This window comes from Acinonyx jubatus, chromosome X, assembly GCF_027475565.1.
Source record: "Acinonyx jubatus isolate Ajub_Pintada_27869175 chromosome X, VMU_Ajub_asm_v1.0, whole genome shotgun sequence".
Lineage (NCBI taxonomy): Eukaryota > Metazoa > Chordata > Mammalia > Carnivora > Felidae > Acinonyx > Acinonyx jubatus.
This window is the reverse complement of record NC_069389.1, coordinates 31064459-31085234: the sequence shown is the minus strand read 5'-3', so window position 1 is coordinate 31085234 and position 20776 is coordinate 31064459. Positions and strand designations below refer to the sequence as shown.

Here is a 20776-nt window from a genome sequence, read left to right as displayed (position 1 = left end):
CACGAGTGGGGATGGTTTTTACTCAGGTATGTCATCACTAATGTCCTCAACTTATACAAATGACATTTTGTTGGCCATTATGAAAAGCTCATGGACTTGAATTTAATTAAGTAGAAAGAATATTTGAACTTGAGATCTCTTTCAGGGTGTATAGGCTCAAACTCTGTGTTAGGATACCTGTGAGTGACTTACGATTTTTTTTAGATATTCTAAAATTCATCATTAGATCAAGCCATTCATTCATTCATTCATTCATTCAGTTGATACTTATAAAGAATTTATAATGTTCCAAGCACTGTTTTAGGTTTTGGGATACAGTAATTAGAAAAAAAAAAAACCATACTATTCCTGATATCCTGGATCTTACATTCTATAGGACAAGCAGAATATTAATTATGTTGTCACAAAATAAATGTGAAAATTACAAATGTATGTATGTGCTAGGAAGTGCTATGAGAACATATAATAGGGAGTGTGGTATAGTCTGAAGGGTGAGAGGGAGGGATATGTTAGGTGGGATATAAAGGATGAGAACAAGTTAGCTAGAATGAGCATGGGAGGAAAGAAAGCCTCAAGGCCTCTGGTATGAGGAATTATGATGTGTTTGAAGAACTCACCAAAGGCCAGTGGTGCTAAAGTTTAGAGAGCAAGGGGGTTAGCGATACAAGATATATCCAGGAGCCAGCTCTGAAAGGCCACATGTTGACATATTCAATCTATATTTTAATGGTAATGGGAAGCTATGGGAATATTTTAAGCAGAGGAGTGATATAAGCAAATTTGCATTTTAAAAAATTGTTGCCATTCTAAGAGGATGAATTGCAGATGAGCCTTTTCATCTGGACTCTGAGCTTTGGAGCAAACTTGGAGCAAAGAGCTGACCCTTGCAACGCCCATGTCAGATTCCCCACTGGTGTTCCAGATATTACAAACAACTGACAAGGATCACCACCCACAGAACTCCACCCATGCTACTACGAGGGCTGCCTGAATGGCGTGGTTTGAGATACCCATTTGGGGAGGAGAGATTGGGGTGTCGCCATTTTTCTCCCCATCACCAACACAGTGGTGCTTCAGGGAACAGGTCAGTGGCAACCACTGCAGGTGGAAGCCATTTACGCCAAACCCTGCACCTCCATGCCTGGTAACTGCTTTATCCACCAGAGTGAGATTAACACTGACTGAACCAGAAGACCTCTCCTCCAGACCAGCACAGGCCCCAGTCCCAAGGCACCAACAAACAACTGTCGTGTGGTTTTGTATGTTATTCTGTTTTTGTTTTAATTATATATTTTTCGCTTTTCTTTCCTTCTCTTTTCCCTTTCTTTTCTTTCTATTCTCCTCTTTTTTTCTTTCCCCATTGGAATTAGCCTCATACTTCCTGATTCAATTTTTGGTCAACTCTTATTATATAAATATTTTTTCTTTCTTTCCTTTTGTTTTGTTTGTTTAATCAGGCAATTTACTTTATTTTTTTAATACCTGTTCTGTACCTCTGTCTTCTTTATTTTCCTCTCTCTGTCTCAGTATTAAGTCTAATAGTTTCTTTCCTTCTCTACCTGGTCTTTTTTATTCCACCCTGTCATTTCTCTCTTGTATAGGATAAGGCTTCTTCCCTGGCCACTTTTTCCTTCTTTCCAGAGTTACTTCAAAGAACAAATCACAGCATACCTGGGGGAAGGTCCAATCCACCAATACGAGCAGTGGGATAAAGCAACCACAGATGCAACGACAGAGTCACACAACACACACCAAGAACACTTCCAGAAGTACCAGGTCCTGGATAATGTGTAACCTCTTTTTAATATAGCATTATTCATAGGTAAAGGACTCATAACAAGCTATTAAAACACATAAAAGACAGAAAACTAGCCAAAATAACAAAAGAGAAGAATTCCCCTCAAAACAAATTCCAGGAAGAAAAGACAGCCAGAGAATTGCTCAAAACAGATATAAACAATGTATCTGAACAAGAACTTAGAATAAGGATCATAAGGCTAAGAACTGGGCGTGAAAAGAATATAGCAGAGAATCAACTGCTGCAGAGATCAAGGACCTAAGAAATGGTAATGATGAGTTAAGAAGTGCTGTAAATGAGATGCAAAATAAACTAGATGCACTGACAGCAAGGATAGGAGAAGCAGAGGAGAGAACAGGTGAAATAGAAGCTAAAATGATGGAAAATGATAAAGCTGAGAAAAAGAGGGAAAGGAAATTACTGGACCATGAGGGAAGAATTAGAGACCTAAGTGATTCAATGAAACGAAATAATATCGGTGTCATAGAAATTACAGAAGAAGAAGGAGAGAGAAAGAGACAGAAGGTTTATTTGAACAAATTATAGCTGAGAACTTCCTTCTGGGAAGGACACAGACATCCAAATCAAGAGAGCACAGAGAACTCCCGTCAAAATAAGCAATAAAAACAAAAAAACCAGGTCAAAACCAGAACATATAATAGTGAAATTGGCAAAATGCAAAGATAAAGAGAGAATTCTGAAAGCAGCTAGAGACAAAAGGGCCTTAACAAACAAGGGTAGACACATAATGGTAGTAGCAGACCTGTCCACTGAAACTTGGCAGGCTAGAAAAGAATGGCAGGAAATATTCAATGTGCTGAATAGGAAAAATATATAGCGAAGAATCCTGTATCCACCAAGGCTGTCATTCAGAAGAGTTACAGGCTTTCCCACACCAAAAAAAAAAAAAAAGAAACTAAAGGAGTTCAAGACCACTAAACTAGACTTGCAGGAGATCCTAAGGTGGACTCTGTGAGTGGAAAGTGGCAAAGACTAAAAAGGACCCGAGATATCACCACACACATGAAACCTACAGATAACACAATGACACTAAATCCATAACTTTCAATAATCACTCTGAACGTAAATGAACTAAATGCCCCAATCAAAAGACATAGGGTATCAGAATGGATTAAAAAAAAAAAAAAAAAGCAAGATCCATCAATACGCTGCCTATAACAATCTCATTTTAGATCTGAGGACAACTGCAGATTGGAAGAGAGGGGATAGGGACCATCTATCATGCTACTGGATGTCAAATGAAAGCTGAAGTAGCTGAAGTAGATTTAAAAACAAAGACAATAACAAAAGATGAAGAAGGGTATTATATCATGATTAAGGGGTCTATCCATCAAGAAGAGCTAAAAATTGTAAATGTTTATGCCCCCAATGTGGTACCCACATATATACATCAATTCATTACACACATAACTAAATGTATAGAGAACAATACTGTGATTGTAGGGGACTTTAATACTCCACTTATAGCAATGGACAGATCATCTATACAGAAAATCAACAAAGAAACTACAACTCTGAATGACACATTGGACCAAAAGGACTTGACAGATATATTCAGCACTTTTCATCCAAAAGCAGAATACACATTCTTCTCAAGTGTACATGGAATATTCTCCAAAATAGATCACATACTGGGTCACAAAACAGCCCTCCACAAATATAAAAGGAATGAGATCATACCATGCATATTTTCAGATCATAATGCTTTGAAACTTGAAATCAACCACAAGAAAAAATTTGGAAAGCCTCCAAAAAAATGGAGGTTACAGAATATCCTACTAAAGAATGAACGGATCAACCAGGAAATTAAAGAAGAAATTAAAAAGTATATGGAAACAAACGAAAATGAAAACTTAAGAGTCAAAACGCTTTGGGATGCAGCAAAGGCAGTCCTAAGAGGAAAATACATTGCAATCCAGACGTATCTCAAGAAGCAAAAAAGGTTCCAAATACAGAACCTAACCTTACACCTAAAGGAACTAGAAACACAGCATCAAAATACTCCAAGTCAGCAGAAGAGAAATAATAAAGATTGGAGCAGAAATAAACACTGTAGAACCCATTCCCCAAATAGTAAAAACTATCAATGAATCTAAGACCTGGTTTGTTGGGAGAAAAATAAAATTGATAAACCCTTAGCCAGACTTCTCAAAAAGAAAAGAAAGAGGACCCAAGTAGATAAAAGCACAAATGAGAGAGGAGAGAGATCAAAACAAATAGCATAGAAACACAAAGAATTCTTAGAGAATACTATGAAAAACTATATGCCAACAAACTGAGCAATATGGAAGAAATGGACAAATTCTTATACACCCACCAACCTACCAAAAGTCAAACAGGAAAAAATAGAAAATTTGAACAGACCCATTACCAGCCAAGAAATTGAATCAGTTATCAAAAATCTCCCAACAAAAAATAGTCCTGGGCCAGAGGGTTCACAGGGGAATTCTACCAGACATTTAGAGCAGAGTTAATAATTATTCTTCTCAAGCTGTTCCAAAAAATAGAAATGGGAGGAAAGCTTCCAGACTCATTCTATGAAGTCAGCATTACCTTCATACCCAAAGCAGAAAAAGACCCCACTAAAAAGGAGAATTACAGGACAATATTTCTGATGAACATGGCTTAAAAAATTCTCAACAAGAAACTAGCAAATCAAATTGAATTGTATATTAGAATTATTCACCATGGCTCTTTCAGAACATGGCAGTGTAGGAGGATAATGGGCCCACGGTGTCCTGCTGACCACTTAGATTCCACCCACATCTGCCTAAATAACCCAGAAAATGGGGCGCCTGGGTGGCGCAGTCGGTTAAGCGTCCGACTTCAGCCAGGTCAGGATCTCGCAGTCCGTGAGTTCAAGCCCCACGTGGGGCTCTGGGCTGAGATGGCTCAGAGCCTGGAGCCTGTTTCCGATTCTGTGTCTCCCTCTCTCTCTGCCCCTCCCCCGTTCATGCTCTGTCTCTCTCTGTCCCAAAAATAAATAAACGTTGAAAAAAAAATAAATAACCCAGAAAACTGCCAGAATGGACTCTCCGGAGCCAAGCGTAGATGAGAGGCTGACAGAAGAGGGCAGGAAGGGCGGAGAGGAGGTGTGCACTACACGGACTGGCGGGAGGGAGCCGGGGTGGTGGAGAGGCAGCCTGCCCGGCAAGGTGGAATCGCCAAGTTTGGCGTGCAAAAGTGGAGGGACTGGACTGCCTGAGTTCTGACAGTCAGCGGGACTTAACATTTGGAATGTTATAAGTTGACAGCTCTGCTCTGAGAGTGGGAGGGCTAGAGGACAACAGGAAGGAGGGTTGTTGAGCCCCAGAGGACAGAGCTCAGCTTGGCGGGGAACAAAGGCGCTGGGAAGCACCATCTCCCTCGCCCACCCATCCCCCAGCCAAAATCCCAAAGGGAAATGGTTCCCATCAGGGAACTTGCTGGCACCGTGCAAACACCCAACGCTGTGCTTCTGCGAATCCATCCCTCCCACAGGTCTACCTCCCGCCCAGTGCCACAGGGTCCTTCCCGAAGCGGACCACCGAAGGCAAAGCGAGCTGAGTCTGCCCCTCCCACCCCTGTGCGCCTTGCGGATCCACCCCAGCTAATACGCCAGATCCCATGGAAGCAGCACCACAAGCCTGGCAGTGTGCAAGTAGCCCAGACAGGGGCCACACCATTCCACAGTGAGTCCTGCCCCTGGGAGAGGGGAAGATAAGGTAACACCAGTCTGACTATGGCCCCAACGGTGGGCTGGGGGCAGACAACAGGTCTGACTGCGGCACCGCCCACCAACTCAAGTTACTCCAGACAGCACAGAGGAAGAGCCCTGCAGTTCTGCGCCACCCCAGGGACTATCCAAAATGACGAAACAGAAGACTTCTCCGCAAAAGAAACTCCAGGAAGTAGTGACAGCTAACGAACTGATCAAAAACGATTTAAGTAATATAAAAGAAAAGGAATTTAAAATAAGTCATAAAATTAATTGCTGGGATTGAAAAAATATAAAGGACAGCAGAGAATCTATTACTACAGAGATCAAGGGACTTAGAAACAGTCAGGAGGAGCTAAAAAATACTATAAATACTATAAATGAGCTGCAAAATAAATTGGAGGCGATGACAGCTCGGATTGAAGAGGCAGAGGAAAGAATAGGTGAATTAGAAGATAAAATTATGGAAAAAGAGGAAGCTGAGAAAAAGAGATAAAAAAATCCAGAAGTATGAGGGGAGAATTAGAGAACTAAGTGACACAATTAAACGCAATAATCTACGCATAATTGGGATTCCAGAGGAGGAAGAGAGAGGGAAAGGTGCTGAAGCTGTACTAGAAGAAATCATAGCTGAGAACTTCCCTGATCTGGGGAAGGAAAAAGGCAATGAAATCCAAGAGGCACAGAGAACTCCATTCACACGTAACTTCAATCGATCTTCTGCACGACACATCATTGTGAAACTGGCAAAAGACAAAGATAAAGAGAATATTCTGAAAGCAGCTAGGGATAAACATCTCTAACATAAAAAGGGAGACTGATAAGACTCATGACAGATCTATCTACTGAAACTTGGCAGGCCAGAAAGGAATGGCAGGAAATCCTCAATGTGATGAACAGAAAAAAAATGCAGCCGAGAATCTTTCATCCAGCAAGTTTGTCATTTAGAATAGGAGAGATAAAGGTGTGCCCAAACAAACAAAAACTGAAGGAATTCATCACCACTAAACCAGCCCTACAAGAGATCCTAAGGGGGATCCTGTGAGACAAAGTACCAGAGACATCACTGCAAGCATGAAACCTACAGACATCACAATGACTCTAAACCCATATCTTCCTATAATAACACTGAATGTAAATGGACTAAATGCTCCAACCAAAAGACAAAGGGTATCAGAATGGATAAAAAAACCAAGACCCATCTATTTGCTGTCTACAAGAGACACATTTTAGACCTGAGGAAACCTTCAGATTGAAAGTGAGGGGAGGGAGAACTATCTATCATGCTACTGGAAGTCAAAAGAAAGCTGGAGTAGCTATACTTCTATCAGACAAACTAGACTTTCAATTAAAGGCTGGAACAAGAGATGAAGAAGGGCATTATATAATAATTATAGGTCTATCCATCAGGAAGAGCAACAATTATAAATGTCTATGCGCCAAATATGGGAGCCCCCAGATATATAAAACAATTCATCACAAACATAAGCAACCTTGTTGATAAGAATGTGGTAATTGCAGGGGACTTTAATACTCCACTTACAACAATGGATAGATCATAGAGACACAGAATCAATAAAGAAACAAGGGCCCTGAAGGATACATTGGATCAGATGGACTTGACAGATATATTTAGAACTCTGCATCTCAAAGCAACAGAATATACTTTCTTCTTGAATGCACATGGAACCTTCTCCAAGATAGATCACATACTGGGTCACAAAACAGCCCTTCATAAGTATACACAAATTAATATCATACCATGCACACTTTCAGGCCACAATGCTATGAAACTTGAAATCAACCACAGGAAAACATCTGGAAAACCTCCAAAGGCATGGAGGTTAAAGAACAGCCTACTAAAGAATGAATGGGTCAACCAGGCAATTAGAGAAGAAATTAAAAAATACATGGAAACAAATGAAAATGAAAATACAACAATCCAAACGCTTTGGGATGCAGTGAAGGCAGTCCTGAGAGGAAAATATATTGTGATCCAGGCCTATCGCAAGAAACAAGAAAAATCCCAAATGCAAAATCTAACAGCACACCTAAAGGAAATAGAAGCAGAAGAGCAAAGACACGGCAGACCCAGCAGAAGAAGAGAAACAAGAAGGATCAGAGCAGAAATAAACAATATAGAATCAAAAAAAAAAAAAAAACTGTAGAGGAGATCAATGGAAACCAAGAGTTGGTTTTTTTGAAAACATAAACAAAACTGATAAACCTCTAGCCAGGTTTCTCAAAAAGTAAAAGGAGATGACCCAAATAGATAAAATCATGAATGAAAATGGAATTATTACAACCAATCCCTCAGAGATATAAGCAATTATCAGGGAATACTATGAAAAATTGTATGCCAACAAACTGGACAACCTGGAAGAAATGGACAAATTCCTAAACACCCACACGCTTCCAAAACTCAATCAGGAGGAAATAGAAAGCTTCAACAGACCCATAACAAGCGAAGAAATTGAATCAGTCATCAAAAATCTCCCAACAAACAAGAGTCCAGGACCAGATGGCTTCCCAGGGGAGTTCTACCAGACGTTTAAAGCAGAGAGAATACCTATCCTTCTCAAGCTATTCCAAAACATAGAAAGGGAAGGAAAACTCCCAGATTCATTCTATGAAGCCAGTATTACCTTGATTCCTAAACCAGACAGAGACCCAGCAAACAAAGAGAACTACAGGCCAATATCCCTGATGAATATGGATACAAAAATTCTCAATAAGATACTAGCAAATCGAATTCAACAGCATATAAAAAGAATTATTCACCATGATCAAGTGGGATTCATTCCTGGGCTGCAGGGCTGGTTCAACATTTGCATATCAATCTATGTGATACATCACATTAATAAAAGAAAATTTAAGAACCATATGATCCTGTCAATCGATGCAGAAAAAGCTTTTGACAAAATTCAGCATCCTTTCCTAATAAAAACCCTCGAGAAAGTCGGGATAGAAGGAACATACTTAAAGATCATAAAAGCCATTTATGAAAAGCCCACAGCTAACATCATCCTCAATGCGGAAAAAATGAGAGCTTTGTCCCTGAGATCAGTAACACGACAGGGATGTCCACTCTCACCGCTGTTGTTTACCATAGTGTTGGAAGTGCTAGCATCAGCAATCAGACAACAAAAGGAAATCAAAGGCATCAAAATTGGCAAAGATGAAGTTAAGCTTTCACTTTTTGCAGCTGACATGATATTATACATGGAAAATCCGACACGCTCCACCAAAAGTCTGCTAGAACTGATACATGAATTCAGCAAAGTTGCAGGATATAACATCAATGTACAGAAATCACTTGCATTCTTATAAACTAATAATGAAGCAACAGAAAGACAAATAAAGAAACTGATCCCATTCACAATTGCACCAAGAAGCATAAAATGCCTAGGAATAAACCTAACCAAAGATGTAAAAGATCTGTATGCTGAAAAGTATAGAAAGCTTATAAAGAAATTGAAGAAGATATAAAGAAATGGAAAAACATTCCGTGCTCATGGATTGGAAGAATAAATGTTGTTATAATGTCAATACTACCCATAGCTATCTCACATTCAATGCAATCCCAATCAAACTTGCACCAGCATTCTTCTCGAAGCTAGAACAAGCAATCCTAAAATTCATATGGAACCACAAAAGGCTCCGAATAGCCAAAGTAATTTTGAAGAAGAAGACCAAAGCAGGTAGCATCACAATCCCAGACTTTAGCCTCTACTACAAAGCTGGAATCATCAAGACAGCATGGTATTGGCACAAAAACAGACACATAGACCAATGGAATAGAATTGAAACCCCAGAACTAGACCCACAAATGTATGGTCAACTCATCTTTGACAAAGCAGGAAAAAATATCCAATGGAAAAAAGACAGTCTCTTTAACAAATGGTGCTGGGAGAACTGGACAGCAACATGCAGAAGATTGAAACTAGACCACTTTCTCACACCATTCACAAAAACAAAGTCAAAATGGATAAAAGACCTGAATGTGAGACAGAAAACCATCAAAACTCTAGAGGAGAAAGCAGGAAAAGACCTCTCTGACCTTAGCCGCAGCAATTTCTTACTTGACACATCCCCAAAGGCAAGGGAATTCAAAGTAAACATGAACTACTGGGACCTCATGAAATAAAAAGCTTCTGCACAGCAAAGGAAACAATCAACAAAACTAAAAGGCAACCAACGGAATGGGAAAAGATATTTGCAAATGACATATCAGACAAAGGGCTAGTATCCAAAATCTATAAAGAGCTCACCAAACTCCACACCCGAAAAACAAATAACCCAGTGAAAAAATGGGCAGAAAACATGAATAGACACTTCTCTAAAGAAGACATCCGGATGGCCAACAGGCACATGAAAAGATGCTCAACATTGCTCCTCATCAGGGAAATACAAATCAAAACCACACTCAGATATCACATCACGCCAGTCTGAGTGGCTAAAATGAACAAATCAGGAGACTATAGATGCTGGAGAGGATGTGGAGAAACAGGAACCCTCTTGCACTGTTGGTGGGAATGCAAACTGGTACAGCCGCTCTGGAAAACAGTGTGGAGGTTCCTGAAAAAATAAAAAATAGACCTCCCCTATGACCCAGCAGTAGCACTGCTAGGATTTTACCCAAGGGATATAGGAGTACTGATGCATAGGGGCACTTGTACCCCAATGTTTATAGCAGCACTCTCAACAATAGCCAAATTACGGAAAGAGCCTAAATGTCCATCAACCAACGAATGGATAAAGAAATGGTGGTTTATATACACAATGGAGTACTATGTGGCAATGAGAAAGAATGAAATATGGCCTTTTGTAGCAACGTGAATGGAACTGAAGAGTGTGATGCTAAGTGAAATAAGTCATACAGAGTAAGACAGATACCATATGTTTTCACTCTTATGTGGGTCCTGAGAAACTTAACACAAACCCATAGGGGAGGGGAAGAAAAAAAAAAGAAGTTATAGTGGGAGAGAACCAAAGCATAAGGGACTCTTCAAAACTGAGAACAAACTGAGGGTTGATGGGGGGTGGGAGGGAGGAGAGGGTGGGTGATGGGTATTGAGGAGGGCACAATTTGGGATGAGCACTGGGTATTGTATGGAAACCAATTTGACAATAAATTTGATATTAAAAACATACAAGTAAAAAAAATCAAAATAATATTCACATTTGAAAACAATTTAGGGAGAAAATCTCATGGTTTTTGGCAGATTTGTACATCTTAAGAATTATTTTAGATGAAATATTAAAACTGAGACTTGGAAAAACCATAGAATGCTCATATGCTTGCTTAAATAAAGAAAAAATTAAAGGAGGGTTTTCTTGTGCCTATCCCCAACAGCAAGAACCTGTAGATTTATATAGTTTCAACTCTTAGAAAATTGGACTGTCAGATATGCAAAAACATAAATAAAGAACATGGAAAATGTTGCAAAACTAAAAAAAAAATATTCACCATGATTAAGTGAGAGTCATTCCTGGATTGGAGGGCTGGTTCAATATTCGTAAATGGATCAATGTGATACATAACATTAATAGAAGAAAGGATAAGAACCACATGATCCTGTCAATAGACGCAGAAAAAGCATTTGACAAAATATAGCACCCTTTCTCGATAAAAATCCTCAAGAAAGTTGGGATAGAAGGAACACACCTTAACATCATAAAAGCCATATATGAAAGTCCCACAGCTAGTACCATCCTCCATGGGGAAAAACTGAAAGCTTCTCCCCTGAGATCAGGAATACGAGAAGATTATCCATTCTTACCACTGATGTTTAACATAATATTGGAAGCCCTAGCCTCAGCAATCAGACAACAAAATGAAATAAAACGCATCCATATCGACAAGGAAGAACTCAAACTTTCACTCTCTGCAGGTGACATGATACTCTACATGGAAATCCTGAAAGACCACCAAAAACTGCTAGAACTGATATATGAATTGAGCAAAGTCACAGGATATAAAATCAATGTAAAGAAATTGGTTGTACCTCAATACATCAATAATGAGTCAAGAGAAAAAGATATCAAGGAATTAATCCCATCTATAATTGCACCAAGAACCATAAAATACCTAGGAATAAACCTAACCAAAAAGGTAAAAGATCTGTACACTGAAAACTATAGAATGCTTATGAGAAACTTGAAGAAGACACAAAGAAATGGAAAAACATTCCACACTCACGGATTAGAAGAACAAATGTTAAAATGTCAATACTACTCAAAACAATCTACACATTCAATGCAATCCCAATCAAAATAGCACCTGTATTCTTCACAGAGCTAGAAAAGTCCTAAAATGTATATGGAACCAGAAAAACCATGAAGAGCCAAAGTAATGTTGAAAAAGAAAACCAAATCTGGAGGCATCACAATCCCTAATTTTAGCCTGTACTACAAAGTTGTAATCATCAAGGCAGTATGGTATTGGCACAAAAACTGACACAAATACCAATGGAATAGAACAGAGAACCCAGAATTTTACCCACAATGTATGGCCAACTAATCTTCAACAAAGCAGGAAAGAGTATCAAGTGGAAAAAATACAGTCTCTTTAGAAAATGGTGCCAGGAGAACTGGACAGCCACTTTCTTACAACATACCCAAAAATAAATTCAAAATGGATGAAAGACCTAAATGTGAGGCAGGAAACGATCATAACTATAGAGTAGAAAACAGGCAACAACGTCTTTGACCTCAGTCACAGCAACTTCTTGCTTGACATGTCTCCAAAGGCAAGGGAAATAAGAGCAAAAATGAACTATTGGAACCTCATTAAGATACAAAGCTTCTGCACAGCAAAGCAAACAATCAACAAAGCTAAAAGGCAACCAAGAGAATAGGAGAAGATATTTGCAAATAACATATTGGATAAAGGGTTAGTATCCAAAATCTATAAAGAACTTATCAAACTCAACACCTGAAAAACAAATAATCCAGTGAAGAAATGGGCAGAAGACATGAATAGATACTTTTCCAAAGAAGACATCCAACAGACACATGAAAAGATGCTGAACATCACTTATTATCCGGGAAGTACAAATCAAAACCACAATGAGACAGCACCTCACACCGGTCAGAGAAGCTAAAATTAACAACTCAGGAAACAACAGATGTTGGTGAGGATATGGAGAAAGGGGAACCCTCTTATACTGTTGGTGGGAATGCAAACTGGTGCAGCTACTCTGGAAAACAGTATGGAGGTTCCTCAAAAAATTACAAATAGAATTACCCTCGACCCAGCAATACCACTACTAGGAATTTATCCAAAGGATACAGGAGTGCTGATCCATAGAGCCACAGGTACCCCAATGTTTATAACAGCACTTTTGACAATAGATAAATTATGGAAACAGCTCAAATGTCCACTCACTGTTGAATGGAGAAAGAAGGCGTGGTATATATATATACAATGGAATACTATTCAGTGATGCAAAAGAATGAAATCTTGCCATTTGCAACAATGTGGACAGAACTGAAGGGTATTACACTAAGTGAAGTACGTCAGAGAAAGACAGATATCAGGTTTTCACTCATATGTGGAGTTTGAGAAACTTAACAAAAAACCTTAGGGGGAAGGGAAGAAAAAATAAATTACAAAGAGAGAAGGCAAATGACAAGAGACTTAAATACAGAGAACAAACTGAGGGTTGATGGGGGTGGGGTTTGGGGGGATGCAGTGAAAATGGGTGATGGCAGTTGGGGAGGGCATTTGTGATGAACACACTTTTCTTTGGAAAAGTGATGAGCACTGGGTGTTGTATGTAAGTGATGAATCATGGGAATCTACTCCAGAAGCCAAGACTATACTGTATACACGTTATGTTAGCTAACTTGACAATAAATGATTTTTTAAAAATTTAAAAAGATTAAAATTAAATTAAAAATTAAAAGATGATGGCACATTAAATTTAGTATGGAACAGGTGAATAAGAAGAAAAGATGTCACACTTAAGATAAATTTGGTGGGAGCACGTGGGCAGCTCAGTCTGTCAAGCATCTGACTTTGGCTCAGGTCATGTTCTCACATGGGTCTAAGCCCCGCATCGGGCTTTGTGCTGACAGCTCAGAGCCTGAAGCCTGCTTTGGATTCTGTGTCTCCCTCTCTCTTTCTGCCCCTCCCCTTCTCACACTGTCTTTCTCTGTCTCTGTCTCTCTTTCTAAAATAAACATTAAAGAAAAAAAGATAAATTTGGTAAAATCGACAGGACTTGCTACCAGATTGGACTTCTGTTCAAAAAAGAAAAAAAGGTGTTTTAGAATGACCATATTCTAACATGCATTCAATAAATGAACTTATACTCAAATCTTATGAAACACATTTTAAAATATAGTATCCTTTTTATGAGGTCAATGGCTGGTTTTAGGACAGTGAAGATTTGAGCCTGTCTTGAGTATAGACGTTCCTTTTGAAATTTTGTAGTCATATTGAGGCATGTAAATGACAAGGATTTCTTCCTGAATGTGTTAGAAAGTTCAGAATCAAATGTCTGGTCCAGTTAGCTAAGTGTCTTAGGTCTTTAAAAATGTGTATAGCCTTCATCTTAATTTTTTTACTTCTTATTTTCTTTTTGTTCCAATTGCTTCCCTCTCATAAAAAAATACCCTTAATGGGGTGCTTGGGTGGCTCAGTCAGTTAAGTGTCCAACTTTGGCTCAGGTCATGATCTTGCGGTTGGTGGGTTTGAGCCCCGCACTGGACTCTGTGTTAACAGCTCAGAGCCTGGAGCCTGATTCGGATTGTGTGTCTTCCTCTCTCTCTCTTTTAAAAATAAACATAAAAAAAAAGTTAAAAAATATATCCTTGATATTAAATATACTTTGTAAGCTACTTTAACTTGGCTTTTGGAATAGATGAAAAATATAACATATCAATCAATGTCAATGCTCATTTGGCTCAATGAGCACAATGAAGAAAAAAAGAAACTGAATGGTTTCCCAAAAGTATATTTTCACGTTTATGCAGTTACTCTATGGTTATAGCTAAATTTAATCATCAAATTAGATGCAAAAGCAAACATGTTTGTTTATATGTTGGTGTAGCTGTTTAATTGTTTCTATATAAATGATTTCACTGGGAATTTAAATCCACAGCTGGCAGAAAGAGCCATTATTAATCGTGATTTAGACAGACTCTAAGGATGTGGTACATATAATTATATAATATCTGATAATGATAATGCTACAGTTTTTTTTTTAAGAAAACAAGTTTTTTTCTGAGCCCTATTTGTAAAAACAAAAGACTATGAACTTACATAGTCTAGATAAAAAGATGCTTAAAGAACCACCTAATAACAGTATTTATGCCTACAAAATAAAAAGCATCTAGAAAAGGGACTAATTATTTTCCATATATATTGACAATTAAGCACCATCTCTTCTGGAAACCCTTCCATGGTTAACCCAAAACCACTTAGGTACTTTTTTTCATCTTCCTCTAATTCTATACACACAACACGAATAAAACAATTATCAGGGTATCTGGGTGGCTCAGCCGGTTGAGTGTCGTACTCATGATTTCACCTCAGGTCATGATCTCACGGTTGTGAGATCGAGCCCCACATTGGGCTCTGAGCTGGGTGTGGAGCTTGCTTAAGATTCTCTCTCTGCCCCTCCCCTCTCATGCGCGCGCTCTCTCTCTCTCTCTCTCTCTCTCTCTCTCTCTTCCTCCCTTATCCTTATTGTGTATTTGCTGTAGGGTACTCTGCTAGATTTGAATCACTTGTGAGCAGTGTTGACACATTTTCATCTGTGAATCACTAGCACTTCAAATTTAGGTGGCGGGGTGGCAAATGCTCATTGCTTCCTATATGTTCCAGTTACAGTATTAGGTGTTTTGCCTATATATTTACATTAATTACTGACAAAACTGTGGCTAAATATTCTGATCCCTTTTTTACAAATAAGAATAATGAGGCTGGATCATACAACCTGTACATGCCAGTATCAAAGTCCAGCACTTGTTAAATGACATGACAGCAGGGTTCTAGACCACAATGGCATCTGAAGTCTAGATTTATCATCTAAGAGAATTATCATTAAAATTATAAGAAAGAGATCTTTTTAAAAGCTGCTAGTTAGAGGAAGCTATCAATGAGCATCTGAACAGAGGTTGATAAGGAAACAAAGCTGGCCTGTGGACTCCTGGAGAGGCCATTTCCAGAAATGCCCACTTACATGGAGGGTAAGATCGGGTTCAGATAACCTCACTCTCCTCAAGGCCAGTGCAGAATGCTGGGCAATCTGGCATAAAAGCAGAATGTTCTTCATACTACGGTAAAGGTTTGGGTGTATATATAGAACCACAATATATTTTTATATTGCCATATTATTACATATAAATGGATGAACAAGTATCACAAGTCATTAGAGTAAATCCTCAAATAGGAAACACTGAAATCAAAATAAACATTAACAACTGACCTAAAAGAAGATAAATAATATAGGTCAGAGATGAGTATATAAAAGTCAGAGACATTTATGAAGATACCAGAACCCCCATTTAAGGACAGGATGCTATGAAATAGAGACACTTAATAAAAATGAAAGCACTCATGAATATACATATTTAGGAGATTCTCATTTTCTCTCACTCTCTCCCATTCTCTTCCCCAAAGGAAACAGTTGGAAAAGAAGGCTTGTTGATAAAGAGAGGAAAAAACAATGAGATAAAAAATACTAGTGATAAGATACACAAAGGATGCAATCAACAGGTTCAATATTCAACAGTTAACGGTTAGAAAATGAGAACTGTGAAGAACGAGGGGAAATAATTATGAAAAAAAACAAAGAGAATTTTCCAGTGCTTATGAAAGATAACTCCATAGTTAAAGGACTCGTTATATACCCAGACAGTGAATTAAAAAAGACCCTCCTTGATGCACCCCGGATCACTATCAGAACACAATCAGAAAAGAAGATCCTAGAAACTTCTAGAGGTGTTGAGAAAGAGAATTATAGTAGACTTTCTAATCACAAATATTGAATACTATGAGGCAGCAGAACAATTATCTTAACACTTATAAGGAAAAAAAAATCTTTTCAACTTAGAATAATAAGCCAAGCAAAATATAAATCAAGTGTGAGAGTAGTAAAAAAAAAAAATGCCTAAAAATGGAAAATCTTGGAAAATTTACCTCGCCCATATTTTATTAGGTTTCATAAGGATGGTTTTAGTAAATAAGTTAGCACATAGGAAAGGTACTAGTTTCTATCCAAAGAAAAATAAAAATGTCCAATATTGACATCTCTTCAGTAGGTCTGGAAAGCAATCAGTCCAAATAAAAGGAACACGCAAAGTACTCTGAAAGATGTACTTAAAGGAAAGAGACTTCAAGGATTATATGCATATCTTTAGAATTTATTAATATTCTCGGCTTAAAAAAGGAGTCAAAAGATACTTTTTATTCTGATGGTATAAGAAACACTTATATAATAGATTTTTACTCCTTGGAAAAGTAATAAATAGAAGATAAAACTAGTGATGTTTGTAGGGAGGGCAATAAATCTGGAGAAGTAAGCAAACTAGATCATTTAATATTATAGCTATACATAAGACATTATTTCTAAAGTTGATATAACAAATATATTGGCTAAAATAATATGGATTATTTCAATTTATGGAAGTAACCACGGGAAGAACTAAAATGAGACATAAATCAAGGAGTGAAAAGTAGGAGGCTCAAGAAGTGGAAACAGATTTGAGGTGGGGGGGGACTTGTTTTTTATTTTTAACTCCTCTGCATATTTGACTTGTCAAACATGTATAAGTTAGATTTTTATTTAAAAAAAGATACATAAGTCAAAAACAAAAGTACAGGTGTAACATGGTGGAAATATGATGTATTTGTAATTACATATGTGAGCAGGTATACATGAATATATGGCCAGTTAATGTGCACTTGGAGTGTATTAAAACTTTACAAAGCTATTATTTATAAATGTCTATATTTATATAGACCATAAATGGTGCAATGGTGAATAAAGAGAAAAAAAGTCACAGTGCTGAGAAGTTAATAGGAAGTAGCCTGTTGGCTTCACCCAAGTGAAGTATTTGGACAAACGCGCTCCTGGAGAAACAAAAACATGATACAATTACCTGCCATGGATCTTCAGGATTACTTACAAACAGTCAAAGCCACATTTTATTGAATGCTCTGTATGAATGTGATACATACACACACACACACATGTATACACACACACATACACAACATGTGCTGTTGTCAAGTGAGTAAATGCAAACTCTGCATTTAGACTGGCTGGTTTTGAATCTCCACTTGACCATCTAACAGCAGCGAAAATTGGGCAAATGATTTAATGTCTCTGCCCAATGTCTTCTTTTGGAAAATGGGGACACTTAGGCTATTAGGATGATTAAATATGAAAAGGTACACAAAGTACATGTTATAAAGATTTTGTACATACAAATGTTTAATAAGCATTAAGCATTTTAATATTTACATATGTAATGAGTTTATTGTGTAAATATTTAACCAGGCATATGTTATAATAAACACATATTTGTGCATATAAAAAGACCAAAAAGAAATGAACTGATAAATTAACTCTGCTTATCTGATGGGGTTCTCAGTAATGGTTGTTTCCTCTTTATACTTTTCTGTAACAAATTTTCAACATGTACAGGCTTTAAACTTATAATAAAGACTATAAGTGTTAATTTCATTAATTGAAATGTAATCTTAAGGTACAATATGAGAAGTTTAGTGTGGCTGTTAGGAAGAATTTCCTGAGAGCTTTGAAATACTGGAAGAGTCTATTGGGTTTATGAGTGAAAAAAAAGTGGGGGAACCTGAAACCATGTCACTTGTGTAAACCTATTTGAAGGGCAGAGAATAGATCTCAATTATCAAAGTCCTAAGGGAAGAAAAATGGTACTGTGACAATGTTCAAATAAACTTGTATTACTACAGTTGTATTTTATAACAGACATGTAAGAAGTAGGACTTAGAAAATGGGTGGGCTGTTTTTACAAGTATTATTCTAGTCATTTAGTTTATAATATAGAAACAAGTAAGTGAAGAATTCTCTCCTCACATTCAGTTCAATCCGGATATAGTACCAATCATGAATATGCAAAATTTATAAATTGTATACTCCTTAGCATGCAGCAGTAACTGAAGAAAACAAACAGGGGCTAATGACACAAGCCAGGGGCACTTCTGCAACTGGGTTTCTGGGTATTTTAAAAGCAATTAAAATGGCCCTTATTTCTAATTATTTCTGTTTGCTATGTTAGAAATAATAATGATTAAAATGTGAAAAGCAACTCAGGGTTAATGTATAGTTAAAAACCAAAAAGATAACCAGGTGAACTAACTTTAGTAGTTACACTCTGTCACTTTGCATTGGGAAAAAATAATAAAGCAAAGGCAATGACTAAAATTCAAGGTGTTTAAGTCAATTAGTGGTTATTAAATTTGTGAACCCCTGTGATACTAACATGGCTGGTCTCTTATCATCCTTGCATTTTGTAATAAGAATATTTGCTATCATTAATACTGTTGACATATCTAATAGGATTTGTTGATCTGGGAAGAGTAATATATTATACTCATATTTAACTTTTCAAGACTATATTCTAGGGGATTCATTTGTACTTTATTTCGGAAACTAGGAGAGTAATAGTAGAAACATTCAAAAATGCATTATGAGAACAGAATCAGATAGAAATGAGACGTTAAAGAAAATCACTACGATTTGGAAGTGTGTGTGTGTGTGTGTGTGCATACACACACACACACACATACATATACACACATTCATACATATAAACACAATGACAGTGAAGGGAACGAGAGTAATGGCAACACTGAAGGTGTTTTTCAGGTAAGATTATCAGTCTTTGACTTTTTTTGTTCTTCATACATTGGTAGCTTCTAAATTTTCTGCAATGAGCACATTACTCAGAAACAACTATAGATAACATAAAAAGAACCATATAGAATGTTATCCATAATATAATCTATATAAAATATACTTAAGTAAACAATATAAATATAAATATATATATAAATTTAGCACACACTGGTTAGAGTTTCTTACAAGGAACAGAACTGCAGTACATAAACAACTTACAGTCTAAACTCTATGGCCTATATGCATGCAAAATAAACTGAAACTAAAAGCATATATTAAAAGCAACTGTTTTATGTTGTTAGAATTATTTTAACAAAATTGGTGAGGAATCTCAGCAACATATACATAATTTATCTATGTTTGAGTGATGATCTTTCATTACATATAAACCAGTTAAAAACAAAACCAGGTCACTCTTTTAAAATTATAATACACATTAAATCTCTAGGGTTGATATTTTCAGTGAAGTAAAATTTAAAAAGCAAGAAAAAACCCCACTTACTTTGAAGATAATGTCACAATGTTCCCAGTTTGGGAAAGGGAGAAGTCAGCAGCATCTTTCCCAACAATTGTAGCATTATACACCAAGTTTTTCAAGCTTGAATTTTTCAGTAGTATCTATATTGAAGAAGAGAGTATAAATACTATCATGAACTTTAGAAATATATAATTTAACACTTATTTTCATCAAAGCAAGTTATACATTTTAATCATGAAAATTTTCCTAACGTGGAGCTAGGGGAAGATGGTGGTGTGGGAGGACGCTGCGCTCAGCGAGCGTCCTGCTGATCACTTAGATTCCACCTACACCTGCCTAAATAACCCAGAAAACCGCCAGAAGACTAGCAGAACGGAGTCTCCAGAGCCAAGCGCAGACAAGAGGCCCACAGAAGAGGGTAGGAAGGGCAGCAAGGCAGTGAGCGCTCCATGGGCTGGTGGGAGGGAACTGGGGCGGAGGGGCGGCCCGCTGGCCAAGCAGAGCCCCCGAGACTGGCTTGCAAAAGCGGAGGGGCTGGACGGAGTGTGCTCTGACAGCAAGCGGGACTTAACATCTGGAAGGTTATAAGCTAACAACTCTGCTCAGAGAGCAGGAGGGCTGGGGGACTATAGGAGGGAGAGTTGTTGAGCCCCGGATGACAGAGCTCAGCTTGGCGGGGAACGAAGGCGCTTGCCAGCGCCATCTCCCTCGCCAATCCTCCAGCCAAAATCTCAAAGGGAACTGGTTCCTGCCAGGGAACTTGCTTGCACCACACAAACACCCAACACTGTGCTTCAGCAGGTCCATCCCTCTGGTGGGTTTGACTCCCTCCCAGTGCCGCAGGGCCCCTCCAGAAGCGGATCTCCGAAGGAAAAGTGAGCTGAGCC

The 20776-nt window shown here is 37.9% G+C and overlaps 1 protein-coding gene across 1 annotated transcript in view; it reads right to left on the bottom strand.

The window, feature by feature from the left end:
* The window catches only part of CFAP47 (cilia and flagella associated protein 47), a 545688-nt gene that overhangs the window by 274512 nt on the left and 250400 nt on the right, over positions 1–20776 (bottom strand). The window contains exon 38 of the mRNA XM_053202225.1: positions 19914–20029. Coding sequence (XP_053058200.1) covers positions 19914–20029 — 116 coding nt within the window. The remainder of the gene's footprint in view (positions 1–19913; positions 20030–20776) is intronic.